Here is a 19,313-nt window from a genome sequence, read left to right as displayed (position 1 = left end):
TAATCTTTTTGTGTGAGCGTGCCATGGTCACTGTTAATTTCTTTCATTTAACAAAATAATAGACTTTATTTTTTGAGCAGTTTTAGCTTTATGGAAAGATCGAGCAGAAAGTACAGAGTTCTCACATACTGTCACCTTTATCCCACCCCCAGTTTACATTAGGGTTCACTCTTTGTGTGGTACAGGTCTAGGAGTTTTGCAAAACGCATAATGTCATGTACCCATCATTACATTATTACCAATGTATTTTCAATCCCCTAAAAATCGCCTGTTTCAGAACTATTTATCTCCCTACCCATCCCCAAACTCCTGGCAACCACTGAGCTTTTTTGTTGTTGTTGTTGTTACTTAGTTTTTATTTCATAATCATAAACTTAACTCAACTCTGCAATCCAGCTAGGCATGGAAGGGAACAAGGAAAACATGGAACCCAAAGGGAACTGCAGCAAGAGCACAAAGATTCTAGGATATTGCAAGCAAATGTGGTGGAGGGGTGCTCTCCTGAGCTACAGAAGGAATGGGTCTGGTGGTGAAAATAAAACACAAGTCAAACTCATTAGAATTGTCCACAGTCAGCAATGGTGATCTTCTTGCTGGTCTTGCTATTCCTGTACCCAAAGTGCTCCATGGCTTCCACAATATTCACATGTTCTTTCACCTTGCCAAAGGCCACATGCTTGCCATCCAACCACTCAGTCTTGGCAGTGCAGATGAAAAACTGGGAACCATTTGTGTTGGGTCCAGCATTTGCCATGGACAAGATGCCATAACCTGTATGCTTTCGGATGAGGTTCTTATCATCAAATTTCTCCCCATAGATGGACTTGTCACCGGTGCCATTATGGCGTGTGAAGTCACCACCCTGACACATAAACCCTGGAATAATTCTGTGAAAGCAGGAACCCTTATAACGAAATCCTTTCTCTCCAGTGCTCAGAGCACGAAAGTTTTCTGCTGTCTTTGGAATCTTGTCTGCAAACAGTTTGATGGAGATGCGGCCCAAGGGCTTGCCATCGACGGTGATGTCAAAAAAGACGGCGGAGTTGACCGTGGCTGATAGTACAGGGCTCACAGCGATGGTGGCATCTGCAAAGATAACCACTGGTCTTTTTACTGTCTTTATAGTTTGGCCTTTTCCAGAATGTCGTATAGTTGAAATCACAGTATGTACCCTTTTCAGACTGGCTTCTTTCACTTAGCAAAATGTCTTTGTTTTTTCTGTATCTTTTTGTGGCTTGATAGTTTTTTCCTTTTAGCACTGAATAATATTCCACTGTACGAATATACCACAGTTTGCTTATGCAGTCACCTATTGAAGGACATCTTGGTTGCTTCCAAGTTTTGGCAGTCTTCATTTCTTTCTTTCTTTCTTTCTTTCTTCTTCTTTTTTTTTTTTTTTTTTTTTGAGACAGAGTCTTGCTCTGTCACCCAGGCTGGAGTGAAGTGGCACAATCTCAGCTCATTGCAACCTCCGCCTCCCAGGTTCAAGTGATTCTCTTCCTCAGCCTCTGGAGTAGCTGGGATCACTGGTGTGCACCACCACGCCTGGCTAGTCTTCAGGAATATTTACAGGACTGTATAGAATTAGGAGCCATCAAAGGGGATCCCTGAATTCTTTCTGTTTTTCTTACAAATACCAGTTTTAAGGTCAAGATTTACTACCCCATGCAACAGTGTAGCCGCATTTTAAATTTTAAATTTTTGACTGTTTGTTTAAAGGTCTCAGGCAACCTAAAAGGCTAGATAGAAGTCTCTCATCCTCTAACGAAGGATGGATTGTAAAATGGAATACTGCTAAGACTCTCCCTTTGGGTACTAATTCTGCAAAAACCTAGAATCTCAGAGACAAGAGACAAGTATTTGGAGTGGATCATTAGATGTAATGACAAAAGGAGTCACTTCAACGTTCATAACAAATATCAAAGATTGTTGTATTTTTTATATGGGAGACACCAGACAAGCTTATACTTAGTTACTAGTTCAGAGGATACACCACCACATCCTCTAGCATGAGTACAACCTTATAAGCCATTGTCTCCAGCTGGCACTGTGATTGAGTCTTTAATAAAATATTCACCATTCTATAATAATAATAATTTTGGTTAGTGATAGGATAAATGGTGGACCAGGTGAGTCCAATGAATATCTACTCATTTGTTATACAACAAGTTCTTTTAATAGAAGGATGTAGAACAGGATATTATGGCAGTATATATAAGGCATTCAATGTACCCATGGAGAGTGGCGATCAGAGAAAAATGATGTCAGGTAAAGCAAATGTAATTCAAGGATAAAGGTAGATTCCATTTACAAAAGTCCTTGTTGCCTTTATCATAGAGGAGCTCCAGTAAAATCAACAAGTCTGACAAAAGGTGACTGGTTTATTCACCCAGGATATGTTATTGTGTGCTTAGCCTTGGACTTTGTTGCTTGTGTGTTGGACACCTAATAGTCTTGACAGCTAAATAGGCTTTTGTAAGCGAGAGTGGTAAAGTCCAACATGTTGCTAAACCTATGTGTATTCTCTACTGCTACTACCAATGTTGCTGTTTATTAGCCTTCTGAGCAAGCAATGTAGTGCCTGGTGAAAGAGATTGTTTCATACCTTCATATCTATTTGATAACCTTCCTGATGATAGTTTGGTGAGCATTCGTATTAAGCACAAATATTCTTACACTCTGGCTCATTTTCTGTGGTTCATCTACATATTTTTTCCCCAAAACTCATTGCCACCAATCCTTCAGTCTTTGTCTTTCCGAGTCCCTAATTATCTTTTCTTTTCTTTTCTTTTCTTTTTTTTTTTTTTGAGACAGAGTTTCGCTTTGTTGCCCAGGCTGGAGTGCAGTGGTGCAATCTTGGTTCACTGCAACTTCTTCCTCCTGGATTCAAGAGATTCTCCTGCCTCAGCCTCCCAAGTAGCTAGGATTGCAGGCACACACCACCACATCTGGCTAATTTTTGTATTTTTAGTAGAGACGGAGTTTCACCATGTCAGCCAGGCTGGTTTCGAACTCCTGACCTCAGACAATCCACCTGTCGTGTCCTCCAAAAGTTCTGGGATTACAGGTGTGAGCCATCAGGCCTGGCCCCAAGTCCCTAATTATCTAGACAAATTATTAGCTGCCACATATACATCAATAATATCTCTCCTTCTAGACATCGTGGACAACCAATTACATAGGCTGAATTTCTTTTAAAATTGCATTCACGTAGGTTATAATGCCTAAGCAATCTACTTTTGGCTGTTGCTGTGGTGTTGTACAGTGACTTCTGTAAATCAGGCTCAATTTTTCCCTCACTAATCAACTGGCCATAGAGAACTTCCCATGAAGACATAGGTATAGATTCTATTATTCCTACCTGCTGATGAAGCAGGATAGTTAATTGGAAAACACTTATTTCATGATAAGCAGCTCATGTTGTCATATTTTTTTGCATTGATAGGACTTCAGTTTCTACAATGGTCCAGGATCAATCAAGAGTTCTTTAAAGAAAACATTTATTTTGTCAAAGAAAGAAGCATTTTGTTCCAAATCCTAAGAACAATAGTAGTGGTGTGTCAGAGGCTCTGTTGGCATCTGGATATAAAAACAAAGGGGCACAATATTCCTGACCCTATTATCTTGATTATTATCTTGATCTCAATCCCATCAAAAGGTGGCAGCATGACAAGTCATGAAGTAAAAGGACCAGGTGATAAAATGAGGTCTCCAAAATCCAAAGCATCAAAGTTCTCAGTTAGTGGTCAGGGCTGCAAAGTGCCATAATTTTTCACTTTGGAAGGTATATCTTGAGAATATTGAGTGTATGAGACAAGTTAAAAGGTCATGCAGCCAGACACGGTGGCTCACGCCTGTAATCCCAGCACTTAGGGAAGCTGAGGTAGGCGGATCATGAGGTCAGGAGTTCAAGACCAGCCTGGCCAATATGGTGAAACCCCATCTCTACTAAAAATACAAAAATTAGTGGGGCATCGTGGTGCCCTCCTGCAGTCCCAGCTACTTGGGAGGCTGAGGCAGCAGAATCGCTTGAACCCTGAAGGCGGAGGTTGCAGTGAGCTGAGTTGGCGCGACTGCATCCAGCCTTGGCAACACTGCGAGACTCTGTCTCTTAAAAAAAATAAAAAAATAAAAATAAAAAAAATTTAAAAGTTCGTGATTAACACCTCTGTTAGCCTCTGATCTTTATAATAATTATCACACACACACAAACCAAACACCACACATAGAGGAAACAGTAAAAGATTAAAGGACACAGCTAAAAATACATTTGTATTATTACTTCCCAAAGTTCTAAAATTATGAGAAGGGACTAGTGAATCTTTAAAAAATATTGATTATCCAACACTTTTTAATAACCACTATAATTGCATTGAAGGCTACTGAACATGCACATGTTCCTAAAATTTTTCTGTTATGGTGTCTGGTTTGCGAAAGGAACAACATTAAACATAGTTCCTTGGCAATTTCTCCCTCTTCCACTCTACTAATTGGCGTATGTGCGATGTGTGTTTACTGTAAAATAGGAATAAGATTCAGAGGTCAAGAATCAAAGTGAGTCAGAGTAGGAAAAACCAGACTCAAGCATAACAGAAGGGCAGAGCGTGTCAAACCCCAAAATTAAAGGGTAAATTTCAACACAAGTAGAAGTGGTTCAAAAGCTAAGGGCATCCTCATAGTTCATGAAAAGCAAGTATTCACGCAGGTAGCAGACTCTAATCTGCTTCAAGCCAATGTGCTATTCTCTTCGTGTTATTTATATCCCTCAGAATACCTCAAAGTTCCCAAGAGCAGTCAGTATTTAACTCTAAACTATATCATATATATGATATATTTATTATATATAATATATATATATTATATGTATAATACATATTATATATTTATTATATATTATATTTATATTTATTATATATAATATATATATATTTATTATTATATATTTTTTTGAGACGGAGTTTTGCTTTTGTTGCCCAGGCTGGAGTGCAATGGCGCTATCTCGGCTCACCACAACCTCTGCCTCCCAGGTTCAAGTGATTCTCCTGCCTCAGCGTCCTGAGTAGCTGGGATTACAGGCATGTGCCACCACGCCTGGTTAATTTTGTATTTTTAATAGAGAAGGGGTTTCTCCATGTTAGTCAGGCTTGTATTGAACTCCCATCCTCAGGTGATCTGCCTGCCTCGGCCTCCCAAAGTGCTGGGATTATAGGTGTGAGCCAACGTGCCCAGCCAACTATGTAATATTTTAATTGTGTAGTGATAACCCTCATCAAAAGAAGTATTCATTATGGTCAGTGTACTCTGCTTATTTACCACTGAAGCTTAACACAAAATTGTTGAAATAAACACGCATATTGAAGTACTTAGCTAGCTATTGAGGCAATACAGGTTTCTAGATTTACTCATTTTTTTCACTGTAGACACATGTCATGTGTGTCATGATAAACCCATGTGTGTGCATATATTGATTAAATATTATATTTCTTTTTACTTTTATTATTATTATTGAGAAAAGGTCTCACTCTGTCGCCCAGGCTGGAGTGCAGCGGCACAATCTCGGCTGCCTGCAGCCTTGTCCTCCCAAAGCCCTAGACCCTGTAACATAATAGAATATGTATGTTTCTAATTTGTGCAATATGGAAGCAGGAATACTACACAGAACTGTCATCTTTTCCTATTGCATTTGTTTTGGTGTGGAAAAATATAATAATTGGCTTCAGTCAGTAAGTCTATTTCATTCAAGAATATTTAAATATAATCCAAACCATCTTAGGTACATTTTGTCATACAAGAGGATGGTATCTTCTATTTGGAAATATAAAATCCCAGGGTCTCACAGTTTAAGTATACTTTCCAGGGGTATGTATAAAACAAGAATCCCACTTTACAAAGTTAATAGAAAAAAATATGCTAATTGGAAGGAGAGGCTTCTGATTGAGGATAAAGTGGAAATTTTCACATACTGCTAATTACACTTTAATGGAGTAAGAAAAAAAGAATTGGAAATAGTACCCTATAAAACTTCTGAAATGAAATTACAGTTTCTCTCTCTCTCTTTTTTTTTTTCTTGAGATGGAGTTTCGCTCTTGTTGCCCAGGCGAGAGTGCAATGGCGCTATCTCAGCACACTGCAACCTTCACCTCCCAGGTTTAAGTGATTCTTTTGCCTCAGCCTCCCAAGTAGCTGGGATTACAGGCATGCACCACCATGCCCAGCTAATTTTTTGTATTTTTAGTGACCCACCACGCCTGGCTGTCTCCTCTTTTTAGAATTAGGAGAACTGATTTTTTTCAGTGCTAAACTGGCACTGTCCTATGTTTTCAAGAAAGCAATATGGTGAAATGAAAGAGTCTGGATAGCATGTTTTGTTAGCTGGCATCTAGTTCTTTAAGTTCCATGAGTCTATTGTGTCTTCTTTACATCTCAAAAAGAAGAGAGAAGAAACCTGCATCTAATTAATGAAGCAGTTTCATTCAGCAAATGTAATTGCATCGCAGGCACATCTCAAATTAAAAATCTTGATCTTGGTCTCTGTCACTTCCATTTTAAACTGGGACTGAATAACCTGTTTTACCACTCAAAATAATAGCCAGTGTCTCTTTCTTATTAAAATATGTGATCTTTTGCTTGATTACCTAATTATGTCACCTGCACCTTACATGAGGCAGATAGAAGAGTCTTCCAGTCTGCCAGAGCAGATCTACCAAACTAGACTGCACATACAAATTACCTGGGGATCCTGATAAATTGCAGATTCTGAGTCTGCTTTCAAACAGGGCCTCAAGTCAAGCTGATGGTATTAGTCCCAGGATCCCTCACTGAGTAGCAAGGTCTTAGAATTAAAAAGTGTGCAAGTATAAGGCCGGGAGCAGTGGCTCATGCCTGTAATCCCAGCACTTTGGGAGGCCAAGGCGGGTGGATCACCTGAGGTCAGGAGTTCGAGACAAGCCTGGCCAACATGGTGAAACCCCGTCTCTACTAAAAATACAAAAAATTAGCCAGGTGTGGTGGCACGCACCTGTAATCCCAGCTACTCAGAAGGCTGAGGCAGGAGAATTGCTTGAACCTGGGAGGTGGAGGTTGTAGTGAGCCAAGATCACGCCACTACACTCCAGCCTGGGCTCCAGCCTGGGCAACAACAGCAAAACTCCATAAAAAAAAAAAAGTGCAAATTTATAAACATGGAAACGTGGACAATTGTAAGCAATATTAGAGAACTGTAGAAAACAATTTTTTAAGTGATATGTTTAACCTATTTAGAATAAAACCCATTATGGTCCTAGGAATTTCTGGAACTGCCTTACTTGTGAGAAACATGATCCTAAGATGCCCATTTGTTTATCAGTACATCATTTTCTCCTTCTTGAATTGGTATAATTATTTTCTTCCAAGAAGCCTAGCACACTTTTGTTGTTGTCATTGAAAGAGGGCATATAAGGGTTATGGCTGCTATTTGGAGAAATGCATTAGAAAATAAAAAGCTTGAAAAAGTTGTATTACTGAGAAAAAAGTTGAATGAAAATAAGAAAGATTAAATTGAAATAAATAATGAATCAGTAAAGTATGCACTGTTAAACACTTGATGAGATTTCCCAAGTATCGACATGCTGATAACTTGAAATAAGAATGGCAGAAAAGGTCAATCTGAATTCTTAAAATGTTGAAGGCTGGGAATAAGAAGTAATATATCACAGAATCTGATAGAAAAATTTTTATTTATTTTATGGGAGAAAATGGGAGACTAACAGACAATAGGAATAGGAAAGAATTAATAGAAATAGCAAAAAGAAGTGTATCTGCAATTATTAATATAATACAAGAGGACATTGTGTAGAGATATTTAAAGAAAGATTGATGAAATTTAGATTTATGGAGAAATATCCTAACAAAGACATTATTTATAATCAACTGTTCATAATTATTATATAATTCTGAAAGTTTTTAGGATATAAATGTAAGGCAGAATGATCTAATATAAAATGTATAAATGGGACAACATATAATTTTGCTTAGGAAGTTGAATAAATAAAGTAGTGATTTACGATTTGCATTAATATAAAAAAATTTTAAAAATGGTTTACATTTTGTTTGAAATGGATGATAAACAGGAAAAGAGTAATTTAGTACATTGAGTAATTTAGTACATTGGTCACCAAAGAAATACAAATTCAAACTATAAGATGCCTTCTCACATCTTTGTCAGATTTGTAGGTATAAAAACAGTAGTAATTGCATTGGTTGGAGAACAGAAAGATGACACTTTCATATGCGGCTGATTAGAGCACAGATTGGTATATTATTTCTGAGATGCAATTTGAAAATATGTACCATCAGCCTCAAAGATGATTATGACCATGTGTCACTACTTTCTTGGAAATCATTATTAATGCATGTATAGATTGATGTTTACTGTAGTATCACTTAACATAATGAGTTGAGTACAACCTTCACTCCCAAAAAACATGAGGTAGGGGTGAACTAGTTAAATATACAATCACAATGAGCTATGACAAAATGCAGTTACTTAAAAGCACATTTATAAGACTATTAATGGCAATAAACATGATTTGATATAATGTTTTCAAAAATTAGGGGAATTCTATTCCCAGCATTGTGGTAGACTAAATTTGCTGAATCACTATCCTGCTATATGAAATCTACAAATACCAGATAAAATGTACATGTCATTTTTCAAAAGTATATTACTACTTGAATAGAAATTAAGGTGAACCACATAGGCCAAGCATAAGGAGAATACATAAATCCAGAGAGGTATGCAGACCCCAAACCAGAAGCTTCCATAAGGACAGTCCTGGCCCTAGTACCCTGAGCTTCAATTTTTATGACCACCTGGGATATGGGAGAGTGTGAGACAAAACCTAGTGCCTGCCCAGTATAGCAGTCTTACAGGAGAAAACTGCTGAAAGCCAGAGATACGAAGGACTATAATTTCAGTGAAAGGATAAACTAGATAAAAACCTGTTCCTCAGGGGGAGACAACCAGGAAATTTTCCTGCCTCAAACTCGGTGCTATTTAGAGGAAAAATGAGAAGGCCATCTTCACATGAATTTGTGGTTTAAATTTTCACTGTAAGTATAAGTTAAAAAAAACCCACACATGAAACTGATAATTTATTTTATAGTTATCCCATGTTGGTATTACCACCAAACACAAGACGAAGGCAAAGTGTCTTTGGAGAAACCCACATTCAGCCCATGTCTCAAAGAATGGCCACAGGTAAAATTTCATCCAAAATGAGAAAAAAGTAAGACTCTTACAAAACTCATGAGGAAATAAACATCATGAGCAGAAACAGAATTATGCCCATAAAGATTTCAGATATTAGGATGACTATATAACTATAAAAGCCGTGTTTAATATGTTTAAAAAATCAATGAGGTGTGCCAGGAATATAAATTGAGACAGTGTATGTATCTTATATTAAGCAGATTGAAACTGAATTTAAGAGATCTTTTAGAAATAAAAAATATAATGAAAATTAAAAACTAAATGGACGGGTTAAACACAGTATCGGATAGAACCAAAAAGAAAATAAGTGAGTTGGAAGTTAGACTAAAAAAATTATGCTGAAGACAGTACAGACGAGGAAAGGAGAATGGATATGTGAAATAGAGGTTGAAAAATTAGAGTATCTAATCATATCTGCAAAAGAAAAATTGAATTGGGGGAAGGTTATATTTAATATCTGAGGGTTTTTCATCATTGGAATTTATTAATGTTCAAGGAAACCTGGAAAGTTTTCTAACACATTAAAGGAGCTTTAATTATAAGTTCCAAATTCTTCTTAGAAGAAGAGAACCAGCAGGCCCAGACATTTTTACTGGTGAGTTCTATCAAATGTTTTCAAGAAATGGATTATTTCCATTTTATAAAAACAACTCCAGAATAAAAAAAGGTCCATTTGTTCGTTCATTTTATGAGGCCAGTACAACCTTGATACCAATGTTATATGAGAAATGTGTAAGACAGGAAAATTACATGCCAACTTTCCTCATGAACCTAACGGCAAACATTTTAAATTAAAAGTTAGCAAATTAAGTTTAGAAATCTATAAAAAAGATAATATAGTATGAAAATTGTGTTTGTTCCATGAATGCAAGGATTTCTAACAATAGAAAAAAAACTATGTATAATTCATCACATTAACAAGTTAAAGGAGGAAAAGCAAATCATCATTGTAGGAGAGGCAAAAAGTGAATTCAATAAAATAAAATATTTAACTTTGACAAATCTTGTTTAGCAAACAAGAAATAGAAGAGCTTTCAGTGTTTGCTTATAAATCAGAAACTATTCTTCGTCTTTCAAGCAGAGGTGATTTAATACAGGTGATTGATTACACAAGTGATGGAAGCCAAACCAGGCTTGGTGAGTCAGCAGCTCATATTTAATATATTTATATATTAAATATTTAATTATACTTCAAAACTTTTATGTACACTATAATCTCATTATTGTTTTCTATACTATTATATGCAATATACAAATACAGAAATACAGAAATGTACCTCAGTTTGAAAGGGAATTTGAATATGAGGCAAAAAGATACCCCCAAATTATAGTTACATTACAAGAATTGAATTTAAGAAGGAAGAAGCAAATTGCAAGAGATAAGACCAAGCCTCTTTAGTAATGATCATTCTAAATCCAATTGGTATAAATTTAGGGACGCACAACTGGATTGCAGTGTAACTAAGAAAGTTTGTGTGTCAATAACCATATTTATCCTATGTGAAGAAATAATAGTTTCATAGGAGAAGGTTAATTGGCATGGAGTCTGTAAAAGAGAAGTTTGGATAGATGATTGAGCTATGTATTTGTCAAATAATATCTAAAGGTAAAAAGAGATCTAGTTCACAGAGGCGAATCTCTGATTTTTTAATTTGCATTAACAGAAACAACATTGGAAGGGAGTATATTAAGATTTTAATAGTGACTGTTTCTGCCAATGGTTTCTGTTTTATTGTTTACTATTTTCGGTATATTTCCAATGTTTCTTAATAAGTGTTTATTATTTAAAAAATGAGAAAACAGCAATGAGTAATTCAGTAAAATAAAATTTTTCAAAATTGTGACTGCTATGATTATGAGCCAATTATGAAAGAAAGAGACACAGATAGAAATAGGGTGACCAATCTTTCAACTTACTCAGGAATGAAGGATTTTCTGGATGGGGGATTTTTGTTGCTAAAATCGGGACAGTAGGGGACATATTGGGACTGTGGAAAAACCCTACAGGGATTTATTTCCTAACTATGAATTTCTATCTTGGTCTAGAGACGACTGTTCTCATAAATAGGTAGAGTAGATGTGGTATTTCTGAAATGAGATTTAACATCTTTACGTAGCTTGCCCTATTAAAAGTAGACAAATGCTTGTGAGAGAATATCATATACTTTTGAAAGCTAATGTCTTAACTAATTCGCTGCGAGCAAAGCTCTTGAAGACTGTGATGTAACAGAGATTCCTAGGTATCAGTGAAGATACGGAGATGAAAAAAGGGAAGTTGAAAAAAGAAACTGAGAGATAAGCATGGAAATCATTTTCCAACCTCATTTTTCCAATCTCCATTTTCCTGTACTGAGAAGTGAAAATATGTTTTCTAGAGATAAAGTTCTAGAAATGAACTCTGACATAGATATTTTAAACCCAATTTCAGAAACAAAATAATATGTGAACCTAGAGTAGTTGTAATTTATGTCCTTTTGTCTGTCTTTATCCTGTAGTTAAGTTTCCCTTGGGATCTCTTTGGGAAAATGGAGTACTGCATTTTACAAGGCAGGACTTAAATTTTCTTTCTTTTCCTTCCTTCTCTCTTTCTTTCTTTCTTTCCTTTTCTTCTTTCTTCTTTCTCTTTCTTTCTTTCTTCCTTTCCTTCCTTCCTTTTTCTTTTCTTTCTTTCTCTCTTCTTCCTCTCTCTTTCTCTTCTTTCTTTCTTTCTTTGCTCCTTTCTTTCTTCTTTCTTTCTTCTTTTCCTTCCTTCCTTCCTTCCTTCCTTCCTCTTCTTCCTTTCTTTCTCCTTTCTTTTTTTTTTTTTTGACATGATCTCACTTTGTCACCCAGGCTAGAGTGCAGTGATGTGATCATAGCTTAATGCAGCCTCTCTCTCCTGGGCTCAAGCAATCCTCCCACCTCAGCTTCCAGAGTACCTGGGGCTACAGCTGCGTGCCACCATGCCCAGCTGAAGGACTTGAATTTTCTTACATATCTTGGCCCTATAGAGTGGTTCTCAACCTTGGCTGCACATGTCTATTACCTGAGAAAAGTTTTAAATAACCTAATACTCAGGTCACACCCTAGACTTTAGGGGTGAGACAAGCATTAATATTTTTTAACACTCTTAGAATTAAGAGCCAGTAATATTGTAGCACTGCAATTCCTATAAAGAGAACAGATGTGAGTAGATTTGTTACAGTATTGTTGTATTCATCTGTTTTCATGCTGCTGATAAAGACATACCTGAGACTGGGCAATTTACAAAAGAAAGAGGTTTAATGGACTTACAGTTCCACATGGGTGGGGAGGCCTCACAATCATGGTGGAGGACAAAGAGGAGCAAGTCACATCTTACATGGATGGCAGCAGGCAAAGAGACAGCTTGTGCAGGGAAACTCCCATTTTAAAAATGATCAGATCTCATGAGACTTACTCACTAACACAAGAACAGCACAGGAAAGACCCATCCTCATGATTCAGTTGTCTCCCACTGGGCCCCTCCCACAACATGTGGGAATTATGGGAGCTACAAGATGAGATTGGGTGTGGACACAGCCAAACCCTATCAATTGTCATCACTCAAGGCAGATGAGTATATAGAAAGCTATCAGTTGTAAGGAATTGGACTGAGTTTAAGAGAATAATAATTAAGATAGAACAAATGTTTGGTCCTGCTTAAGGGCTAGGATAGATGAGGCACAATAGAATCATGTGGGGAGCTATAAAAATGCCCAGGCCCTACTCTGTGTCAATTAAATCAGAATCCAGAATCTCTGCTTGAGTGTGTCTAGAGTATTGGTAAAAGGAAACAGTGATTTTGATGTGCAGCCAGTTAAGAGCTGATATCCTCAAGGATTATGATGTGACACAGCTGTTTCAGAAGGGTAAATCTCCATACTCCCACTTTAGAAGAAAAGAAAAGGCAAAATGACAAAACAATCAAGCAAAAGGGCTGGAAGAGCTGGTAGATGACAGGATGTCAACTTGAATTAATTCAGCTATTTGGTAAAGATTAGCTGGAGTAAAGAAATTCCAGTTAGTCAAATGGGATGAATGTCCTTTTATGGAAACCATATCATGCTTTTTGAATGATCTGAGAAAGACTGGAAGCATTAGAGGTGAAGTATATCCATTTGCTCAATGGGAAAAGATTTTGTTTTATTTTATTTACATAATGTGATATGCTTGGCCATCTGCAGTAGTGCCTGAAAGGGGATGTAAAATGGAAAATGTAGTCAGTGAGACTGATTAATAACCATGGGTAGAAAAATAGGCCAAGTGAAAAAACTTATTCATATAATTGCTTCACTTTGCTGACTGCAAAAGGATTTGTTTTGGAAGTGATTTCTGCTCTTTAACCTAGTGGATTGATAGATCACAGAAAGGTCTTAGAAATGACATTATGTAAGTTTGTTCATAACATGAAATTAGCTTGAATCAAAAAATCTATACCATTTTTTTGTATCTACCTTCTAAGACATTTGTCTTGAGAAATTAATGATTCTACAACATAAACAGTCATTGTGAAAGGAAGTAAAAAGATAACAGAGGGCTTTCATAATAATCATGGACTCAAGATTATCTAATTTAAAAAGACATATCTCATTTTCCTTTATTTAAACATAAAACAAATGAGAGAAAACAGAAATAGCTCATAATTTTATTTCTCTGATAAAACATGCTGACATAAAAATATAATTCATGCACCCAGTAAGAAAATCAAAAAATTAAATAAAGGTAAAAATGAAAAATAAAATTCTCTTTCCTCTAGTCTCTTACCCCCAGACATCTAGAATCTCTCCTTAAGATAATCACTGTTGACAATTTCTTGAGTATCTTTTTAAAAATGACCTTAATACACATTCCCCGTATAGAATATAGATCTTAAACAAGTTAGAAAATAAAATTTTATCTTTTAGTATTACACAAAAGGATGTTCAGAACTAGGCTTTGTATTTTTTTTTTCTAGAGATGAGGTCTCACTGTGTTGCCCAGGTTGGTCTCAAACTCCTGGGCTCAAGCAATCCTCCCGCCTCAGTCTCCAAAAGTGTTGGGATTACAAGCATGAGATGAAGTCTTGCCTGGCCTAGGCTTTCTATTTTTGTTTAATAATTTACCTTCAAGATATTCTTAACTTTTAACAACTGTATTGTATAAATATATTTTTTATTTAAACAATAGGCTACCACTAACATTAATAACATATCTTGGTTTATGTATTTTACAAGATTCTCCATGTGATAAATTCCAACCTGAGAAGTTGCTATAGAACATATGAATTTAACATTTTTTAATTGCTGCGATCTAATATGATCCTAAAACATGGCCCTGGTTTATATTCCTATGAGAATGTCTAATGCCTACACTCTTGCTAACATTGACTGCTATTGCATTTTAAAGACTCATTAATTTGATTGGATTGATGTGGAACATCTTCTGTTACTCCTGGCCATTGCATTTCTTTTTCTACCTATTAATCTCCCTTGTATAATATTGCATTATTTGTCTTTTTGTCTCATTTATCGACAAAGATTAAAGTTATTGGCAGTAGTGAAAATGGAGAAAAAAATCAAAATTCAAATACTGTAGAGTACAATATTTTGGAGAATAATTTGATTCTATATATTGAAATTTAAATTGTCTTTAATCTTTGACCCAGTTATTCTATTTCTAGTAATTTTTCTACCCAAATAGTAATACAGGAAGAAAACCTTTACAGAGATTATTCTTATAATGTTTGTGATACAATATTTACAGGCAACATAAATTCTCATCCAGAGATCGGAGTAAATATTATATAGTATATCTGTAGAATGAAATGTACCTTGCTGTTTAAATGAAAAAATTAGTTATTATCATAAAATAAATGTCATGTAAAGACATTTATTTTATGGTGTATAAAATTAGAAAAACAAGTTATTAAAAATAACATGATTTTTTGTAAAATGCTTTTATTTTGTTTTTAATTGACATAATAATTGCACATGTTTATGGGGTACAGTGTGGTGCTTTAGTGCATGTGTACATTGCATAATGGTCAAATTTAAAAATTAAAGGTATTGATAGAAAAAGTGTTTGGATATTTGTATCCTAAATGCTAACAGTGATGGTATCTGGAATGTGGAACTGCTGGTAATTTTTCCCTTTTTCTTTTAGAGATTTTTGTACTTATTTTTAATAATAAACATATACTAATTTTATAATAAAAATAACAATGAAGTCCTTTCCATTTTGAAAAATTAATTCCAATAGAAAAATATTGTACTCGAGCCACTTTCCAGGGTTTTCTTATTCTTAGTGCTGGTATAAGGTACCAGTGATATTATATTTTCAGATATGTTTGGCTTTTCTGCCTTATGGTTGAAGATGAGCTTAGGAAGTATTGCTGCCTAATTTTCAGGCTTTTGAGCCAATGCTTGGTGCACAAAAAGCACCACATCAACTTTAAACAGAATATTCTGCTTCTTTAGACTGTATTTCCTACTTTTTATAGTATTTATTAGCGCCAGAACTCTGTGACTGTTTCCCAAAGAACAAGAGAGAAAGATCAAGGAAAGTGAGAAGCAATGAAACTAGATTTAATTAATACTCTGGCTTGTCAGCAGCTTTCATGAAAGATTTGTTTGTTGAAGAAGTTGAACCTATTAGCTTAAACAGGGATTAACTCTGCCAACTCTGACAGAGCATGGACAATTAAGAGTTTATTGGAAATTAATTGAAAATAATACAGTGTTGTGAGGTGGGATGAAGATGATTTCCTTTAAGGAAATTATGCCAAGTGTTTTGAATCAGCCAAGGATAAACAAATGCAGACTATCATTTGATGGAGGTATTATAAACTGATAACATGATTCGAAGTATAAGAATGGCAAATTGTGAAGAATGAATAAAATTACAGAGATAAATAGCAAAAATGTGAAACTAAAATAAAGAGGAACAGTGAGTAAATGGGGTTAGCTGAGAATATGGTTTAACAGGGCATACTCTATTCATTTATGAAGAAATTTCAAACCTCAAAATGCTACTTGTCTTAGTCTGTGTAGGCTGCTGTAACAAAATACCACAAGCTGAGTAACTTATAAACAACAGAAATTTCTTACAGTTGTGCAGGCTGGGAAGTCCAATATCAAGGCAGATTCAGCATCTGGGGTGAGGTTCACCCTTCTGGCTCATAGATGGCAACTTCCCGCTGTATCCCCATACTTTGGAAGGGGCCAATGAGCTCTCTGGGATCTCTTTTATAAGGGCACAAATCCCATTCATGAGAATCTTGTCCTCATGACCTAATCACCTCCGCAAGGCTCTATCTCCTAACACGAGTAGCTTGGGGGTTAGGATTTCAATATACAAATTTGGGGGAACATAAACAGTCAGTCTGTGACGTTGCCATTTCGTCAGTAAGAATTTTCATGAACTCACTATTAAGATTTATGTTTAGGTTTTTTATGCTGATGTTCTCACTTTATAATATTGTTTGTCTGCATAGTTTAAAGAAAAGGACAATGCCCAATTAGAACAGGAGGTGTCTTTTGTTGGCCAGCAAAATATTTTAAGATGCCTTGAGTGTGACCCTACATAGAGATCATCAAGGTAACATCATTTTGTTCTTGTTCTAGATCCACATGTTTCACTCAAGATCCCAGAAAGAAAATGTATGAAAACACATTAGAAGACAATAATCCATCCTTACAATGCTAGCCAATGTTTATTATTGCTTTCTATGTGTGAGGAATTGTGTTAAACACTTAAAAAGATGTTATCCCTCATAATTGTCATAACACCTGAAGAAGTAGGTGGGGTGATTTTCTCCAATTTAGATATTATAGGAACTGAAACACTTGCCCACTAAACAGGCAATTGAAAGAGATAGGATTTCTATAGAAAATTGCCAGCTCCACAGCTAGTGTTCCTATTCTCATCATTAGTGTTCCCTTAGTGGTTTTGATATTACACCTAATACTATTTAATACAAAATTAAAGCATCCACCCTATTCTGGGATTTACTGTCAAGAATAGAGCACTGAGCCTGATAAACAGTATCCACTCTGGAATGCATGTTTCTATCCAGCTACTTAATATGACATAAGTTCATTGGACATTAAGGCCAGATTTCTTGACATGCTTTACCCTCAAATTAACAAGTTTGGCTTATTCAATTGTGGACCTTTAACCCTTAGGCCAGATAGTATATGAGGCCTAGAGTAGTGGAAAAAGGTAACTGGATTTACAAAATTTGACTCATCAAATTCTGTAAGAATTCAATATATTGAGGAAAGTTTAGGTGCATAGTAAAATTATAATTTCATATTGTGGCACAGACTCGGGCAGATGAAAGAGACTCCAATAGTGGTCAGGTAGTAAGTACCCAGACAGTCAGTTGATTGTCTCTGTGCTGAAAGGATTTAAGAATGAAGAAGAGTTTGCTCCAATGTATGTTTCAATATCTCATTGTTTTACAATAATATTTGAAATAATACCTAGGAACCCAACTTACAAGGGATGTGAAGGACCTATTCAAGGAGAACTACAAACCACTGCTCAAGGAAATAAAAGAGGACACAAACAAATGGAAGAACATTCCATGCTCATGGATAGGAAGAATCAATATCGTGAAAATGGCCATACTGCCCAAGGTAATTTATAGATTCAATGCCATCCCCATCAAGCTACCAATGACTTTCTTTACAGAATTGGAAAAAAAACTACTTTAAAGTTCATACGGAAACAAAAAAGAGCCCACATTGCCAAGTCAATCCTAAGCGAAAAGAACAAAGCTGGAGGCATCACGCTACCTGACTTCAAACTAGACTACGAGGCTACAGTAACCAAAACAGCATGGTACTTGTACCAAAACAGAGATATAGACCAATGGAACAGAACAGAGCCCTCAGAAATAACACCACACATCTACAACCATCTGATCTTTGACAAACCTGACAAAAGCAAGAAACGGGGAAAGGATTCCCTATTTAATAAATGGTGCTGGAAAAACTGGCTAGCCCTATGTAGAAAACTGAAACTGGGTCCCTTCCTTACACCTTATACAAAAATTAATTCAAGATGGATTAAAGACTTACATGTTAGACCTAAAACCATAAAAACCCTAGAAGAAAACCTAGGCAATACCATTCAGGACACAGGCATGGCAAGGACTTCATGTCTAAAACACTGAAAGCAATGGCAATAAAAGCCAAAATTGACAAATGGGATCTAATTAAACTAAAGAGCTCCTACACAGCAAAAGAAACTACCATCAGAGTGAACAGGCAGCCTACAGAATGGGAGAACATTTTTGCAATCTACTCATCTGACAAAGGGCTAATATCCAGAATCTACAATGAACTCAAACAAATTTACAAGAAAAAACAAACAACCCCATCAACAAGTGGGCGAAGTATATGAACAGACACTTCTCAAAAGAAGACATTTATGCAGCCAACAGACACATGAAAAAATGCTCATCATCACTGGCCATCAGAGAAATTCAAATCAAAACCACAATGAGATACCATCTCATGCCAGTTAGAATGGCGATCATTAAAAAGTCAGGAAACAACAGGTGCTGGAGAGGATGTGGAGAAATAGGAACACTTTCACACTGTTGGTGGGACTGTAAACTGGTTAAATCATTGTGGAAGACAGTGTGGTGATTCCTCAAGGATCTAGAACTAGAAATACCATTTGACCCAGCCATCCCATTACTGGGTATATACCCAAAGGTATATACTGCTATATCATGCTGCTATAAAGACACACGCACACGTATGTTTATTGCAGCACTATTCACAATAGCAAAGACTTGGAACCAACCCAAATGTCCATCAATGATAGATTGGATTAAGAAAATGTGGCACATATACACCATGGAATACTATGCAGCCATAAAAAAGGATGAGTTCATGTCCTTTGTAGGGACATGGATGAAGCTGGAAACCATCATTCTCAGCAAACTATCACAAAGACAAAAAACCAAACACCGCATGTTCTCACTCACAGGTGGGAATTGAACAGTGAGAACACATGGATACAGGAAAGGGAACATCACACACTGGGGCCTGTTCTGTGGTGGGGGGCTGGG

At 36.1% G+C, this 19,313-nt stretch overlaps 1 protein-coding gene across 1 annotated transcript; it reads right to left on the bottom strand.

The window, feature by feature from the left end:
• Window positions 1-541: 541 nt before the first annotated feature.
• PPIAL4H (peptidylprolyl isomerase A like 4H) lies at window positions 542-3,337 on the bottom strand. The gene is made up of 2 exons (XM_055384434.2): window positions 3,238-3,337; window positions 542-1,086 (listed from the first exon to the last, which is right to left on the bottom strand). Exons 1-2 carry the CDS (start codon window positions 3,335-3,337, stop codon window positions 557-559), a joined length of 630 nt encoding a protein of 209 aa, XP_055240409.1. The 3' UTR covers window positions 542-556.
• Between the last annotated feature and the right edge of the window lie 15,976 nt (window positions 3,338-19,313).

Source organism: Gorilla gorilla, chromosome 1, assembly GCF_029281585.2.
Source record: "Gorilla gorilla gorilla isolate KB3781 chromosome 1, NHGRI_mGorGor1-v2.1_pri, whole genome shotgun sequence".
Lineage (NCBI taxonomy): Eukaryota > Metazoa > Chordata > Mammalia > Primates > Hominidae > Gorilla > Gorilla gorilla.
Note: the sequence above shows the minus strand (reverse complement) of the source record. Positions and strands in the feature narration are given on the sequence as shown.

What these genes read in the sequence shown, in the direction of transcription:
- PPIAL4H (XM_055384434.2), bottom strand. Translation starts at nt 3,337, where the DNA reads ATGTCTTCATGGGAAGTTCTCTATGGCCAGTTGATTAGTGAGGGAAAA. An exon ending in CACCACAGCAACAGCCAAAA is followed by an intron (nt 1,087 to 3,237) that starts GTAGATTGCTTA and finishes TTATCTTTGCAG; the next exon opens with ATGCCACCATCGCTGTGAGC.